Raw genomic sequence first — 18,568 nt, 5'->3', positions numbered from 1 at the left:
GTGCACAAAATGAACACAAACACACACACTGCGCGAGAGAGAAAGACTTCAGGGAGGCATGACGTCATGATGCATTAATTGACGTCAAAGACTTTCGACCGTGACGTATTCTTCTTACGCGAGCTTTATCCATAGACTTGGAAACTACGGAATTTCTACCCGTCCAAAACGGCCTTGGGTGGCGTTTGCTGAAAAAATGGGGGCGACTATTGCACCCACCGTATTTTTGTTAGTATGGTCCCAATTTTTGGTGAACTTCCATCTCCAACTGTAGCACGTAGCCGGGCACAAAGAATCCTTCTTTATCATGTATTATTCGGTATGCACATTGCTCAAGTCGATTACAGTATAGCGTTCACGGGATACCTCCAGCTTCGCTGGGATAAAATTGATTGAAATTTTGGCCAAGCCATCTTCGACGAAGGCCGGACTTTGGTATTGCATTTCAGATTGGAGGCCTTAAAATTAATTAATGAGTTTGGTCACTAAAAATCTGAAAATTGTAATTAATGGTTTTTTTAAACGATCCAAAATTACGTTAATCTTATTCTTTATCATTTTCTGATTCCAAAAACATATAAATATATTATATTCGGAATAAAAACAAGCTCTGAAAATTATGATTAAAATAAAAATTTCAGAAATCGATTTAAAAACAATTTCATCTTATTCCTGGTTGGTTCCTGATTCCAAAAACATATAGATATGATATGTTTGGATTAAAAACACGCTCAGAAAGTTAAAACAAAGAGAGGTACAGAAAAGCGTGCTATCCCGCTCAGCGCGACCATTACCGCACTATTCTGGCTTGTCGATTTCACTGCCTTTGCCACGAGCGGTGGACTGACGAAACTACGAGTATGCGGTCTTGGTGAAAAAATGCAGTGCGTTCAGTTTTATTCTGTGAGTTCGACAGCTTGACTAAATGTAGTAATTTCGCCTTACGCAGTTTTGATTTGTTTTGACGATTTTAACGCGAGAACTTTGCTTTTATGAATTTGTTGATTGGGGGTAGTTTGTGTTGAAGGTTCCACAGCACAGACACTAACTAATGCAAAGTCAATCTGTTTGCTGAATATGGAATGGGAATGATTGGCCTTTCCTGTCATATAACAGGTTTGCAATAAACGGCCTCATGACGAAGATATAAATTTAAACGTATCTGCCTGGTTGTAATGACAAGTAGCACATGTGTAGTTTTAGTGGAACCGATAACATACAATCTCCCCAGAAGAAGAAACAAGTCGTGTGAGGCGAAATTACTACATTTAGTCAAGGTGTCGAACTCACAGAATGAAACTGAACGCACTGCATTTTTTCACTAAGGCCGTAAAGCCCGCTACTAACTACAGCCGAACCACGCCGAACTAGTTCGGCGAACGTTCGGCGACGTCATCAAATCAAGGGATTCCCCTATTTTTGGGTTGCAGCAGTACGGTTCGCGGTTCACCGATACAATCCTGCAAACGTTCGGCGCGTCATCGGCGAACTGACTTTTCATTGGTTGAATATTTTTGTATCTCCATCCTAGAAGAGTGACGATAATGACGGCTATAACGCTGTCAACCGATCACGAGTCTTCTCACGTGATATTTCTTGATCATATGACCGGTATCGCCGATACATTTAGTACACCGAACCAGGCGACCTAGTTCCCCTTGGTTCGGCTGTAGTTAGTAGCGGGCTTATAGCATCGCCAGTCCAGCTCGTGAAAAAGGCAGTGAAATTGACAAGCCAGTAATGGCGCGGTACTGGTTGCGCTGAACAGGATAGCACGCTTTTCTGTATCTCTATTCTTTTTAACTTTCTGAGCTTGTTTTTAAAATTTAATTTCTGATAATTTAATTTTAATCATGATTTTTATATTTTTAATTTTCAGAGCTTGTTTTTAATCCAAATATAACATATTTATATGTTTTGTAAATAAAAAAATAATGAAAAATAAGATGAAATTGTTTTTGGATCGTTTAATAACAAACATGATTTTAATTACAATTTTCAGATTTTTAATGACCAAACTCATTAATTAACTTGTAAGCCTCCAAGCTGAAATGCAATACCAAAGTCTGGCCTTCGTCTCGATTCCCCCTCTATGTTTAAACATTTAGTCAAAACTTGACTACATGTAAAAACACCCCAAAATATATGTACATTCACTTGTGATTTAAACCAATGCAAGAAGACGCTTATACCTTGGTGCTCATAATCCCAGTTTCCGTGGACCCGTAAACAACAAGGACGCTCTTGGTGATCTTTCCAACGCCGAGCATGTGTGTCTTACAGTATGGCTGTCCCGACGACACGATCACGCGGAGCTGCCACAGTGTCTTTCCCGTCTGCTGCTCGCGATGCCAGAGGTTTGTGATCTTGATCAGCTCTTGAGCAGATAGGCAGGCCAGAGAGCATCGCTCACGGCGGATCACGTCCCAAATGAAGGCGATGTCGTTCTCCGGGGCTGCAGCGCTTACGTCAAGCAACACTCTATACAAGAGCATAGAATATAGATACGTAGGCGCTCTGGATCTCTTATAAATATATTATGACTTGAAGATAGAAGTACATGAATTTAAAAAGACACCAAAAGAAACGTACACACCAGCGCGCTCTCGCTCTCTTTCTCTGTCTCTTTCTAGCGCTCTGTCTCTCTCTCTGTCTCTGTCTCTGTCTGTCTCTGTCTGTCTGTCTGTCTGTCTGTCTGTCTGTCTGTCTGTCTCTCTCTCTCTCTCTCTCTCTCTCTCTCTCTCTCTCTCTCTCTCTCTCTCTCTCTCTCTCTCTCTCTCGTAAAGTTATTAAACCGAGATCCCAATATGACTACTCAAGAAAAATACACTCAACTGAACATTCTTCCGCTACAACAGCAGTTCTTTTTAAATGCTAGTGTTTTCATGTTCAAAATGTACAACCATGAAACACCTTCATACATCCAAGACCTGTTTGAGCGTCCTCCTGGTAGAGCGAGGCTTTTGAATTATACGCTACCGCTCCCACGCATTGATTTGTATAAATCTAGTTTATCCTACTGGGGATCGTGTGGAATTTACTTCCAATCCAGTTTTTCTTTTTTCTCTGTACACCTTATTTTCGTGATACATAATTGAAGATTGAAAGATTTCCCTACCATATCAATGCCACGATTTCAACGAGTAAAAGGCCAGTTCATGCGGCAAAGAAACAATTGTCCTAAATGCGTTGGCGAAAGAAATCAAACTCACCGGGTTACACCGTGAGCGAGGAAAATATTGGGAAACCCTACAGCCCAACCCTGAGACCAGTCGTTATAGATGACCTCTCCGGGGCGGTGGTCCAGAGATTCGTACAGGTCATCTCCCAAAGCGAGCACATTCTCGTGACTCCAAGGCACCAGTTTCGAGAACCCTGTACTGCCGGAAGTGGTAAAGATGAGCGCTGTGTCACGTGGCGTGACGTCAGCCACGAAGCTTTCCTGCTCTGTTTCAAGGACCCGAAGAAGAGGCCTTTTTTCCAAACCGCCTCTTTCGAAGTGGACTTCAAATACTCGCTTCAAGGCTGGCATTTCGGGATACTTCAACTGTGATGCAGAACAAACAAAGAAATGTTTGTTTGTTTTTAGGCTAAGTGCATTTTACGTGCACTGTGAAAAGGGTTGAGAGAGATTTAACTCAAGATTAAACTGTCATATATGACATTCAAAATCTTAATGCAAAAGTGTGTTATTTCAAAGAACTAATTAAGGCTTTAGGCTCTCTTGATTGAATACTGAAAGTTGAAACAATCCAATAGTGACGTATTAACAAAGTGTTCGATGCCCTTTTCACAACACAAGCATTTTTGGATACCGCCAGCGTCGAGGACAATAATCGTTTGAAGTAAGAAAGTGAGCTGCCCATGAAGTCAGTCCGTCTAGCGTTGCAGATATCTCTGAACCTGTCATGACTGATATGTCTCTTTGCAATTTGCAGCCATGCTTTAGAAAATCATCATCATCATCATCATCATCATCATCATCATCATCATCATCATCATCATCATCATCATCATGAAGATTTGCCTTATCCATGACTCATACAAACTTATCTAATGTTGCCCGTGCAGAGGAGACACATGACTACCACATCGCGCTGCTCAAGGTGAAATCTGAGGACGGCCAAGGCATCAAGTTCAACGACTACGTTCAACCGGCCATCACCATCATCATCATCATCATCATCATCATCATCATCATCATCATCATCATCATCATCATCATCTTCGTCATCGTCATCGTCATCATCATCATCACCTGGTGTTGACTAATAGGTTAAGAGAGAGAAAAAACACAGGTAGAAAATAGGAAAATGAACACACAATTAAGACACAATTAAGACACAATTAAGACACAATTAAGACACAATTAAGACACAATTAAGACACAATTAAGACACAATTAAGACACAATTAACACACAATTAAGACACAATTAACACACAATTAACACACAATTAACACACAATTAACACACAATTAACACACAATTAAGACACAACAATGACCAACCTGTCCACACTCTTCTGTGGAATGCGCCCTCTTCTCCAACACTTTGGCGGCACCGTTGGGATTTTTAGGATCCAGAATTACGGCGAAGGCTTCGGAATCCTTGAGATTTCCTACAAAGTCTTCGCCGTCAGCCAGAAAGAGCTGGCCGTTCATGGCCACTCCTCCGGCCAGGATGATGCCCAGATCGGTCAGCAATCGCTCAGGCGAGTTGGGCAGAGTGTTGCACACCGTAGTGCCAGACTTCACGCCGTTGCGCCGTAAGATGGCTGCGAACCTGTACAGAGTGTAGTCTAGCGTACAGATAGAGAATAAACGTGACTATTGCTATTTATGACAGCGTACAGGAAAACACGTTGTAAGACAAAAAATAGACTTTCAAGTTTGGTGCTGAAAACGGTTGGTTATGGTAGATATACCTTGAGCTGAACCGGAAGACGTCGGAACAGGTCAGCACGTTGCGCCCTCCTACGGCGTCCACATAAATGAAGGCCGGGGTGTGAGGGTTCACGGTGGCCCAGTGGCGCAACATGGCAGGCACAGTGCGAGATATGGGGTCCATGGTTCCAATCTGTTTAGGAAGAAAACAATGTTTGTTTCAACGTAACGGCCAGGCCTCAGATTTAAAAAAAATCGTTGCCTTTAGAAGTTTTGGTCGTTGTTTGTTTGTTTTTGTTTTTGTTGTCTTTTAAGTGAGTGTCTGTTTTTTTTCTTCTGAATTAATGTGGTTTTAGTTTGTTCAATTGTAGTTTGCATTTCGTTGTTCATGGGTTTTTATCTTCGTATTAAATTTGTGTATATTATCCTATGTTATTTATCTTTATTTTAATTGCATATTTGTTTTTATGTAAGAAATAAGTCTCAAAATCTGAGTTTTAACTTACAGCACAGAAAAAGCCCGCCGGGTACCGACATTTCCTTCTATACAGACACAGGCAAACAGTTCAGGGCTGCTGCGTTGGTTTTATTAATTTGTATTGCTATCTGAATTCTGGAGACATTTTTGTTCTCGGGGGTGAATGGAGTGGGGGGGGGGGGGGGAGTCCAGAATGAAACATGAGAAGAGCAAAGGCCTAGCGATCGATAAGCAGGAATACTTGGTTGGACAGGATCAGACACATTCTCTTGATACACCTGAACCATGCTACTCGCTGTGAAAGAACTAAGCAGATGATAGTTGTACATGAGAAAGTTAAACGGAAAACGCCGACACTCACGAAAATCTAATTCACAAAAGCAATAACTTCCCATCGTTCAAATCGTAACGGCTATGACTGAATAACTTTTGCATGTCAGTGAATAGAACAATCAACCCCGTATAGAAAATGTAGAAAATGAAAAATAAAAGTGCCGAATCACAAAGATCTACAACAAAATCTACTCCTATCTGCCTACTTTGTTTTAATGACGAGTATGATTATTAAGAGAGAACAAATAATGATCGGTAACAAAGTCGAACCGATCAAAACAGATTTGGGAGCAATTAACTGCTTCTTCTTTCCAGCGTCGCGGACGACGCTGGTATCTGTGGTTGGGAAGAACGTGCCTGTGGAGAATTAGTCTCCAAGCCAAAGCGCGCTGACTCTCCAAGCCAAAACAATTTCAAAGCTGAAAAAAAATGTACAATTTACGCGAAACGATTAAACACAGCTTTCGGGTGTTTTTTTTTAATCTAAGATGTACATAAATATACCACTCCGACCATAAGGAAAAGAAAAAAAGACACACAAAAAAAAAGATCGAGAGGAGCCGAGTCAATCCGAGACCAACCGAGAGGACGTGTTTCGCGCCGTTTCGACGTCGTTTGTTCAGATGCGGCCGGTTGGATCAGTTGCGGTCATACAGGGGCGCCTTGCACAAGAAAAGATCTTCAACAATCCCGATCATCATCATGGTACAATAATGTTTTGTGCGCCCCCATGTATGTGTTCTGTGCTAATAATGCACGGTTGTGAAATGTCCGTACACATTTTGTGGCACTATGTAATTGTTAGTGCATCCTCCGGCGGATGCTTCGTGCTAAAAATGCACTTCCATTAAAATATTGTACGCTCATGTCAGTAATATATTTTCAATTGTTTCTCTGTCAATTTCAAGTGTTTGTTTCCAATTACTTCAGTATCTCCCTGTTGCAATTCCAGGTGATTCATTATGCATGTGCCAATTTGAGGTGTTTAATTCTGATTCCTGTATTTACAGTGTAAAATTAAAACTATTGTTTTCAAACATTCCTATGACACCTGGTAATGGTTCTGTGGTTTTGTTTTTAATTTGTATTTTGTTTTTCTGCAATAAATATTTTAAATGGATCTGAGGCCGACTTACTACTTTTAGCACTCTTTTTCACCACATTCCCACGTACAGATATTGCAATATCAACTTTTCCTTTCTACCTGTTTCAAACAAGCTCTATTTTTTAATTAAAAAGTTTTTACTAAATGTCTTAACATAGAGGGGGGAATCGAGACGAGGGTCTTGGTGTATGTGTGTGTGCGTGTGTGTGTGTGTGTGTGTGTGTGTGTGTGTGTGTGTGTGTGTGTGTGTGTGTGTGTGTGTGTGTGTGTGTGTGTGTGTGTGTGTGTGTCTGTCTGTGTGTCTGCATGTCTGTGTGTGTGTAGAACGATTCAGACTAAACTACTGGACCGATCTTTATGAAATTTGACATGAGACTTCCTGGGAATGATATTCCAGGACGTTTTTTTTTTGGTTTTTTTTTATAAACGTCTTTTATGACGTCATATCCGGCTTTTTTGTACAAGTTGAGGCTGCACTGTCACACCCTCATTTTTCAATCAAATTGATTGAAATTTTGGCCAAGCAATCTTCGACGAAGGCCGGACTTCCGTATTGCATTTCAGTTTGGTGGCTTAAAAATTAATTAATGACTTTGGTCATTAAAAATCTGAAAATTGTAAAAAAATAAATAAATTATAAAACGATCCAAATTTACGTTCATCTTATTCTTCATCCTTTTCTGATTCCAAAAACATATAAATATGTTATATGTGGATTAAAAACAAGCTCTGAAAATTAAAAATATAAAAATTATGATCAAAATTAAATTTCCGAAATCGTTTTAAAAACTATTTCATCTTATTCCTTGTCGGTTCCTGATTCCAAAAACATATAGATATGATATGTTTGGATTAAAAACACGCTCAGAAAGTTAAAACGAAGAGAGGTACAGTAAAGCGTGCTATGAAGCACAGCGCAACCGTTACCGCGCCAAACAGGCTCGTCACTTTCACTGCCTTTTGCACTAGTGGCGGACTACGTTCAGTTTCATTCTGTGAGTTCCACAGCTTGACTAAATGTAGTAATTTCGCCTTACGCGACTTGTTTTTTCTTGTGGCTGTTTGATCAATTCATAGCAAGCATTGACTGAAATAAACAATTTATATATCCAGCACAACATGCAATTCATTGACTTTTGACCCTAACCTTTTAACACTTCCCAAAATAAATCTTTGGTGGACATTGCATCGACGCTGTTCATTTTGAATGAACATTTTTCTTGTCTTCTTTGTTCATGGACTTAGACTCCCACGTTCACTCATGTTTTTAGCACGAGTGGATTTTTACGTGTATGACCGTTTTTACCCCGCCATTCAGGCAGCATACGCCGATTTCGGGGGAGGAGCAATTAACTGCGAGTGGCCGGAGAAAATAATCCATTCTCATGACCTGCTTACCACGATCGATTTTTTTTTTCCGAAAAAAGAGAAACAGATGACACACAAAGCGCATTATTTATATTACCTGAGGAAGTTTGTGACGACTTTGCTGTGAGCAGGTCTGGCAGGGCCTAAAACGAATTTATTCGCTCCGTCGTATTTTTATATTGGTGTCAGGCACAATTATAAGTATATGGGATACACATTACAATCATTGATGAACTTATCGCACCTGTTGATGATGCTTTGTGGGAACTGAATACTAAATTTGCATTCATATTAAGGCTTTAGAATTATAAATGAAGCGTTTTGTCTTGATATTTGTGCTTAACATTATAATTACTTCTGGGCGGTGCTTTCATCCAATGGCCTTTCTTTTTACATTTTGTCAAGTTTTGACTAAAATGTTTTAACATAGAGAGGGAATCGAGACGAGGGTTGTGGTGTATGTGTGTGTGTGTGTGTGTGTCTGTGTGTGTGTGTGTGTAGAGCGATTCAGACTAAACTACCTGACCGATCTTTATGAAATTGGACATGAGAGTTCCTGGGAATTATATCCCCGGACGTTTTTTTTCATTTTTTCGATAAATACCTTTGATGACGTCATATCCGGCTTTTTGTAAAAGTTGAGACGGCACTGTCACACCCTCATTTTTCAATCAAATTGATTGACATTTTGGCCAAGCAATCTTCGACAAAGGCCGGACTTTGGTATTGCATTTCAGCTTGGTGGCTTAAAAATTAAATAATGACTTTGGTCATTAAAAATCTGAAAATTGTAATAAAATATATTTGTTTATAAAACGATCCAAATTTACGTTAGTCTTATTTTTCATCATTTTCTAATTCAAAAAACATATAAATATGTTATATTTGGATTAAAAACAAGCTCTGAAAATTAAAAATATAAAAATTATGATCAAAATTAAATTTCCGAAATCGATTTAAAAACAATTTCGTCTTATTCCTTGTCGGTTCCTGATTCCAAAAACATATAGATATGATATGTTTGGATTAAAAACACGCTCAGAAAGTTAAAACGAAGAGAGGTACAGAAAAGCGTGCTATGCTGCACAGCGAAACCACTACCGCGCTAAACAGGCTCGTCAGTTTCACTGCGTTTTGCACGAGCGGCGGACTACGGTCATTGTGTAAAAATGCAGTGCGTTCAGTTTCATTTTGTGAGTTCAACAGCTTGACTAAATGTAGTAATTTCGCCTTACGCGACTTGTTTCTTTTTATATCGTAGGCCGAATGTAGCACGCCAGCCCCTGCGGATGTCACTGCGCATTTGGAAAACAGAAACAAACCGTATTATGAACAAAACAAAAATCCTTCACAGGAAAAACAGGCATTGAGAATGATACAAGTTGCAAATAATACTCACATTTAACGCAGACGTAACAGCTGCAAGGAACTATTTATTTAAAGTTTTAAAGTGAGAGATGGGTTCTGAACAACTGCATGCTTTGTCATAAGCAAAGCTGAGCCATGAATGTCAGCGCTTGTCGACATTCATTGAGCGAACCGTGTTACGGTACGGTCGTTAACACTTACTCTTTGTTGACAGTTAATTATTAACCATGAAATCCAATAACAGAATGTGCGTACAATTCAATATTACCTGTTTTTTTCATTTTATTTTATTTTACCCCAATCTTTTATTGTTTTTCATTTCGTCTGCAAAAGAATACTTACCTGTACTGTCCAAGCTCTCTGAAATATGTCACACAATAGCATGAATGATGTTTAAATAAAAAGAGAATGCACGTATATTTTGTTTAATAGTCTATTAGCACAAGGCCCTGAAAGTATTAAGGCTATTTGCTGAAGCAGTTAATTAAATGAGTCGTGTGTGTTGCAAACCATTATCAAACCCCGTGTTTTGCGGCTCCCGTCACAGCTGTCACGTCCACGTTTCGGTATGCCATTGCATCTTTGCTTCGCGGGATAGGTGGGAAAACTTAACTGCTATGGATAGAACATTAAAGCCCCAGTCTGCCTTAAATGGTTTACAGAACGATTTAAATCTTCTCATGAAAAAAACACTTGCAATATCATTTCATAGCATTAAATTACACAGTTCGTTGGAATGGTTATTAGCTTACGTAAACATCACACCAGTTTTCGTGGTTTATCTAACCCCTGAGCCATCGTGGACCAGTGTGATCCACTTTACTTTTTTCACAATTTAGTCGTCAGTTTGTGATTTCAATGCAACTCGCTGTATCTGCAATAGCACGTTATTGTGTACCTCTGAATCTAAAATGCAACAAACGGCTGCGAGTCAAACGAACGACGGTTGGCTTCAAAGAAGTAAGCGCTATGCAGAAAATTCGTCAGCTTGGGCAAACGTGACCTTGCGTGAACTGCTTCCGGGCTCCCTTTTTGTAAACTGTCAAAACTTCGAATCGTACTGATCTTGTCTTGATGAAAAAAGAATTCTTTTATGATTAAAGAATGTTTATGTAACAAGCTGTCAATTTATTATTTAGATTTTAAAATTTAAGTATAGCTCCATAACGAGGCTTCCGATTTGTCTGGATAGAAATACGTCTGTCCACACAAAAATAAATTCTTTAAAAAATGATCGCTCTTTATGGAGGGCACCTTGGTTGTTCTACAGCGATGAGTGTTTAATGGAAAGGGTGTTTGTACTGTGTAGAAAAGTCTGACAGTGTCTGTGACCAGAAACTGATGGTTTACGTGAAGCTGAGTGTGCCTTTAATTCACGCCCGTTAAATAGTTACAGCGTGTCTTTTTTGGGGCACAATCCTAAAGCTACGGTCCTCATAACACAAAGAAGGGTAGTATGTCTAGAAATATCTGTTTTGCAGCTTCCCGAAATGCACGATTTAACTAACGTTGGTGTTTAACACGTTCCTCTTATCTTCATCTTTTTGCCGCATTAAAGTGATCCATGATAAAAAATATAGCTCTATAATACAAGGATTATATGATGTCCATGTTATCCACCCACTTTAGTTACATCTTGCATTTTGGGAAGCTGTTTAAGTGATATTTCTACTGTAGACCTATACTACTCTTCTTCATGTTAGGAGGACCGTAGCTTTTGTGTTATGCTAACAAAATACGCTGTTCTTTCCCAGTCTCTGTGAATGTGGAAAGTTAATATCTTGACCTCTGTGACCGCTGCCAATCACTCCAACAAGATTTCCTCAACCTACACAACCTTGTCAACAAACATAAACTGAAACCCCATGAGTTTTTATATAAACATTGCACGCTTCAATGGAAGCCAGCCTACATCCTGTGTCTCTCAATAGATAAGGCTGAAATACCACAACCAAAGCGCCTAAAACGCAAAGCATAGCTCGGTTTAAACAAGACTAAAGCACAATCTGCCCACCTACCTGAACCAAAGTTCCCCATTCTGATATATATATATACCCCCCGCGGGTTAGGGGGAGTCCCATGTTGGTTGGGACGAGAAAGAATTTCCCCGATGCTATCCAGCATGTCGTAAGAGGCGACTAACGGATTCTGTTTCTCCTTTTACCCTTGTTAAGTGTTTCTTGTATAGAATATAGTCAATGTTTGTAAAGATTTTTAGTCAAGCAGTATATAAGAAATGTTAAGTCTTTGTACTGGAAACTTGCATTCTCCCAGTAAGGTCATATATTGTACTACGTTGCAAGCGCCTGGAGCAATTTTTTGATTAGTGCTTTTGTGAACAAGAAACAATTAACAAGTGGCTCTATCCCATCTCCCCCCTATCCCATCTCCCCCCTTTCCCCGTCGCGATATAACCTTGAATGGTTGAAAACGACGTTAAACACCAAATAAAGAAAGAAATTCTGATATATTTAGTTAGCTTATCATTTCAATATTTTCCTTTGTCTTGATAAAGATTCAAATAATAATTAATATTGCTATTTCATATGTTACGTGGATTTCCATTGGTCAATTGGGGAAAACTGAGCTCATTGTAAAAGTGATATCGACGACATTTCCGTCGATATCAGTTTTGATATCGACGACCTCTTTATTGCTTCCCCACTTCAAAAACAAAAACACCTAAATTTAAAAACAAACAAATATAATATGAAAATGTAATGATCCCAGAATTTAGTTGAGCAAGTGACTAAAAACTTTTTGAAAGAAAAGACATTTTGAAATACTGAAAAGTACACGAAAAGAGTAAACAAAAAGAAATAATAATCAGAGGGAGGGATATGGAACAACCAAAACTGAGACAAATACTTTTGTTATTTCTTTACAGTAAATACAAAATGTCCAGAGAAATAGCAATATATATAACATTGACTGACTGTGTGGGCGGGGATATAGCTCAGTTGGTAGCGCGCTGGATTTGTATTCAGTTGGCCGCTGTCAGCGCGAGTTCGATCCCAGGTTCGGCGGAAATTTATTTCACAGAGTCAACTTTGTGTGCAGACTCTCTTCGGTGTCCGAACCATCCCCCGTGTATACTACATTGGGTGTGCACGTTAAAGATCCCACGATTGACAAAAGGGTCTTTCCTGGCAAAATTGCTTAGGCACAGTTAATAATTGTCTACCATACCCGTGTGACTTGGAATAAGGCCGTGAAAGGTAAATATGCGCCGACATGGCTGCAATCTACTGGCCGTATAAAATTTCATCTCACACGGCATCACTGCAGAGCGCCTAGAACTGTACCCACGGAATATGCGCGATATAAGCTTCATTGATTGATTGATTGATCTTCTGCTATTGGTCTGTTTCGACAGTGATATCAAAATCTCGACCTCCTGTCTTGATTTTGATATCACTGTCTCAACAGACCATAGCAGAAGATATCATCACACAGTCCGTCAATATTGGGTATTGTATCACTTTTTCAGTTATGTATTTATTTACTTATCCAGTCAGTCATTTATTTAATTATTTTGGCATTTAATAAAAGTCTAAAAAATATTTTAAATTAATAAAAAGCCAATAATCATTTAAAAACGCTCCACTCATACCATATTCCGCGTACACTAAGGCGACAACCCCGCACACAATCTCTACTTCCATCGCCATTTTGAAATACCGTAACAACAGACGTTCAGAACTATAACTATATGAGTTCTCTTTTGCATGTCTGTCTATCCAGGGTCCTCTTCGTAGAAGAACTGCTGCAACACAAACGTTGAAATTGTCTATGACTCGTCCAATCATGTCAGCTATCAGCTGGTATGCGCCTGATTTCCCTTCTGATGTCGTCCTACAGAGCTGCCAGGGTCTGGGGATTGTTGCCGTATATTCTGTCCTGGGTACCCCCACAGAAAGTAGTCGGGTGGGTTAAGATCAGAGGAGTAGGGTGGCCAAGGGAAGTCAGTGCGTCGTGAAATGAGCTTATTGCCAGGGAAGAGGAGGCTGGATATAGAATAAGTTAATAATGTGTTGCTTTAAGTTTATTGTTACGTTATTTTGTTAGAATGTATGTGTATTTGATGTTTAAGAAGTATGGTTTTATTCATAGTTAATATGTAAAGCGCGGAGAGCATAGTTTACTGTGGTTCGCGCTATATAAGCTGTCATTAGTATTATTATTATTATCAACTGCTAAGAACAGACCAATTTCTACTAAAATTTGCAAGAAATTATTTGCCATCATTCTGCTATTGTTTGGTGAAGAAATTGTCTAAATCTCTCTTAGCAGTCTACAATGAGATCATTTCTTTCCACGGTAATCAGTGTTTTTTTCAGAAAAAAAAGTCGTCTTGGTGTTTGTTCAACCAACCGCTCATTGGCTTCCATATAAATCATTTTTCTTTTTTCTTTCGTGGAGTATGAATGCACATCCTTCATCCGAACCATCCATACGCCATTTACTTAAAACAGGGAGGGGGGGGGGAAAGAGAGAGAGAGAGAGAGAGAGAGAGAGAGAGAGAGAGAGAGAGAGAGAGAGAGAGAGAGAGAGAGAGAGAGAAGGCGAAGGCGAAGGCAAATTTTTATTAATAATAATAATAATAATACGAATATTTATAACGCGCACATATCTCACCAACAGGCGACTCAAGGCGCACATACACTCGTTCACACACACGGAGACTTAAAGTCACTAGCACACACACACACCATCAAACATTAAAATATGTACAGTTATTTAGGGTGGGATGGGGTGGGCAGTGTATAATGCATGGATTATTTGGAAAAAAGGAATGTCTTGAGTGCAGATTTGAATGATTCGAGGGACTGTTGTTGGCGGAGGGGGAGAGGTAGTGTGTTCCATTGGCTAGGTGCTTGGAAAGAAAATGAGCGTTGACCTGCTGTTTTGAGTTTGGTGTGGGGGATGTTGAGCTTGAGGGAGTCGGCAGATGATCTGAGTGTTCGGGAAGGGACATAGAGAGAAAGAGAGTCGGAGAGATAGGCAGGGGCGAGACCATGGAGGCATTTGTAAGTGAGAGTGTTGATTTTGAAGGTGATACGGGCAGGAACGGGCAACCAGTGGAGCTGATTTAGGAGGGGGGTGATATGATCTCTCTTTTTCTTTCATCAAACACAATGTGTATGTACAACAGGGAGAAATAGTTAGCATGTGAACAAAGTGGACTTGACCGTCCGGAAGCAAGGCAACTTAAAATCAACACCTAGCACAAGAAGTAAAAACAGAGAAGAAAAATAATACAGTAAGATGAAGACAAGGATTTTGGGTTGTACGATCATACCGGTCTATTTCACAATTGATTTTCTCTTTGTCTAAACGCGTAGAACACATAATTTGACAATGCAATCAGTCGTAATTTGTTGTCAGTCTGTAAAATACACAACGATGAGTTGGAGAACTGGTCAAGGTCAAAACAAGCACCAATGTACTTTTGACGGATTGCATTGTAAGCTGGGCATTTAAACAGGAAGTGGTTTTCATTTTCTTCAGTTGATGTACAAAATGTACAATTTCTGGATTCAGCGCACTCGGGATTATAGCGCAGTTTATTTACCTTCAATGGTGTAATGCCCAGTCTGAACTTTGTGTACATTTTGCGTATGTACTGGTTTTCAATGACACCCAGATACTTTTCTTTTTCAAGTTCTCCTTTAAACATCCTGTATACATCAAATCTCACACTTGTATCAAGTTTACAGTGCCAGTTTTGCTCAAAGCAGTCTTGCAGACGTTGCTGTAATGTTCTAATAAACGCACATTCCCTACCTACAGACCCGTTCAACCACACATCTCCAAATCCATTCATGCAAAGGGGGCATTTAACTTGTGAGGCCCAATTCTGCTTTCCCCTTTCAACTGCGTTTTTTAACATGATGTATGACATCTTTGCATATCTCGAATCCGGCATACAGTTAAGTCTCAACCAGTACTTTACGCTTCGGATATTTGCCAGGATTGACAAAGTGCATCTTCCACGTTCCCCATACACCATCTGGTTTGGACTGTTTGACGAGATCCCGAGTAGTCTTTTACAGGCATACATGTGAACCTTTTCAATCTGTGAACAGTCAAAACATCCCCATAGTTCTGAGCCATAGAGCAAGATGGGAGCAATTTGCGCATCAAATAATTTGAAAAATATGTCCATGTCGTGGCATCCTATATTCCATAAGACTTTAAAAATTTCAATGACACCTTGTTTGGCTCTGGTGATTGCGTCATTGAAAGAGAGATTCAAACGGGCTTGGGTTGTGAATGTCAGACCGAGATACTTGTAAGAGCTAGCACTTGATACTTGCGCGTTTCCGTAGAGAGAGAGAGAGAGAGAGAGAGAGAGAGAGAGAGAGAGAGAGAGAGAGAGAGAGAGAGAGAGAGAGAGAGAGAGAGAGAGAGAGAGAGAGAGAGAGAGAGAGAGTCAACTGGAAAGCTCAGTACAGTGCAATAGTTTCTGGCGTGCCACCTCTCAGGTATACGTTACAGAATGCTCCCTGCAAACCCCCGTTTCCCAGACCATTCTCGGCGAGCGGTCGCCATTGTTACGCTACAGTGACCCCGGACAATGGTACTCGTACCGAGCGCTTGCTAACGCTCGCGAGCGCCACAACAAAACTATGCGTTGCCTAGAAAACGTTCGCAAACGTTCTGTGGCGCTCTGCCTATGCAACGCACCTCAGGTGTCGCATTAGTTGGTAAGGGCGCTGTGACAAGAGTGATTTGTTCGAAAACCAGACTGAAATTGATGGAAAAGGTTTCTGCTTTCTATGTACGCGAGCAAATGTTTGTGAATATGTTTTTCCAATGGTTTGGATAAAATGGGTAATAAGGAAATGGGTCTATAAGTTATTTGGGTCGGATAAATTTCCGCCTTTATGGAGTGGAATTACTTTTGCTCTTTTTAACAAACTAGGTACAGTATTGTACTTTATGCAGATATTATACACATAGGTGAGTGGCTCCACAGTATATGGTAGAGCTAGTTTGGTCAAGTAAGGAGGAATCTTATCAGGACCCATGGACTTTTTATTCTCAAGGCCTTCTATCACCTTCCCTACCTCATACACTGCCATGTCTGGAATAGTAAAAAAATCGTCTGGTTTACATTTCTGATTACAAAAATCATGTAATTTTGAGAAAGAGACTTCAATGTCAGAATCAGGACTGTCGCATTTTGCAGATTCATTTAGCCTATTGGCAAGGGACAAAAAATAGTTATTAAAATCTTCAGGGGAGATGGTTGTGGCAGACCGATTTGAGTTCTGTTTAGATTTACCTAATATGTTATTAACAGCACGCCAAACAGTTGTAATATCTTTCTTGTCCTCAATTAATGTATTAAAATAATTTGCTTTTGCTTGACGTGTTAATTCTGTCACTTTATTCCTTTGTTTCTTAAAATCAGACTTCATGTTTGTTTGTTCGTTCATGGGCTGAAACTCCCACGGCTTTTACGTGTATGACCGTTTTTACCCCGCCATTTAGGCAGCCATACGCCGCTTTCGGAGGAAGCATGCTGGGTATTTTCGTGTTTCTATAACCCACCGAACTCTGACATGGATTACAGGATCTTTTTTCGTGCGCATTTGGTCTTGTGCTTGCGTGTACACACGGGGGTGTTCGGACACCGAGGAGAGTCTGCACACAAAGTTGACTCTGAGAAATAAATCTCTCGCCGAACGTGGGGACGAACTCACGCTGACAGCGGCCAACTGGATACAAATCCAGCGCGCTACCGACGGAGCTACATCCCCGCCCTGACTTCATGTTGTTTGCTTTGTAAAAATCACGCAGGGCCATGGCTTCTATAATCTGTTCCGTCAACCATGGGGGAAGAGATGGATATTTCACTCTGTGGTGACGTAGTGGGGCATGCTTATCCACTATAGGATAAAATATACCTAAAAGGGCACCCAACGCTTCGTCAGCAACAACATGATTAAACACAGAGGAAAATGGTGCTAAACTGAGATCAAAGAAGAATTTGGTTTCATTAAACGTTTTAAAGCTTCTATAATCAATAGTTGTATGGCCCTTGTGCACCGGCTTAGGTAACTTGAACGACCAAGAACAAAATATTGAACAATGGTCACTGATGCTTGAAGGTACAGTTTTCACGTTTGACACCATGGAGGTATTATTAGTGTAAATGTGGTCAATCAACGTTGATGTTGTATCAGTCAATCTGGTTGAGGTGTTCACAAGTTGATGGAATCCAAAGAGAGATGTAACTGAGCGCCAGGCTGTCTGGGTTTTATGCAAGTCTATGTTAAAATCACCAAGTAACAAAACATTGCGATTATTACATTTGGTGTTATCCATCAAATCAATAAAATCGTCAGACCAAGCTGAATGGGATGCGGGATTTCTATATACAAAGCCGAGGAGAAAAGAATTCGAATTCTTAAAAGAAATTTCAAGCCAAAGGCATTCAATACTGTTCACTTCCAGATCATCCCTGGAATCATGGACACAAACAGCAAGACCAGTATGTTGTACTTCCATACTGTCGCGTCGGATAACAGAATAGTGATGTATCCAGGGCCTCACATCCATGAGAGGTAGCATAGGACAAATGTCCTGGCCAATGTAAAAGTGATAGGACATTTGTCCTGAACAAAAACAAATCAATAGGAAATTTTTTTTCCCGTAACAAAACGTAAATATAATTAAACTTGACTAGTTTCTTGGCACGAGGGTAAACGAACAAAAATACTTTTCTTGGCAAAAAGGTAACAGAAAATATAAAATAAATTACATTGAGTCAGTGCAGTGTTTCTGTCTCTGAACTTCAACTACTGTGCTGGTTCCTTTCTTTTGCTGAAGAGCATTCGCTTCCTCGTGGATGTCCACTTTTCAACAACCTTCACCACCCACTCTGACTTGTGAATGTCATCCTTTGGTCCCTCCAGGTACACACGCATCAGCATATCTTGATGCTCAGGTGTGATGGCATCTGACATCGCCTTCAAAAACTCTAAGAAAGCAGTTGTTGAATCGTAGTGAGTCGCTGT

The 18,568-nt window shown here is 40.0% G+C and overlaps 1 protein-coding gene across 1 annotated transcript; it reads right to left on the bottom strand.

Annotated features, from left to right (window-relative positions):
- Positions 1 to 2,164: 2,164 nt before the first annotated feature.
- On the bottom strand, positions 2,165 to 8,325 carry LOC138961058 (uncharacterized). Its single transcript, XM_070332651.1, has 5 exons — positions 8,269 to 8,325; positions 4,929 to 5,080; positions 4,513 to 4,786; positions 3,213 to 3,547; positions 2,165 to 2,481 (listed from the first exon to the last, which is right to left on the bottom strand). The coding sequence occupies exons 2-5, from the start codon at positions 5,069 to 5,071 to the stop codon at positions 2,187 to 2,189; spliced, it is 1,047 nt and encodes a 348-aa protein (XP_070188752.1). The 5' UTR covers positions 5,072 to 5,080; positions 8,269 to 8,325; the 3' UTR covers positions 2,165 to 2,186.
- Positions 8,326 to 18,568: the final 10,243 nt, after the last annotated feature.

The sequence above is a fragment of the Littorina saxatilis genome, linkage group LG3 (genome assembly GCF_037325665.1).
Source record: "Littorina saxatilis isolate snail1 linkage group LG3, US_GU_Lsax_2.0, whole genome shotgun sequence".
NCBI lineage: Eukaryota > Metazoa > Mollusca > Gastropoda > Littorinimorpha > Littorinidae > Littorina > Littorina saxatilis.
Note: the sequence above shows the minus strand (reverse complement) of the source record. Positions and strands in the feature narration are given on the sequence as shown.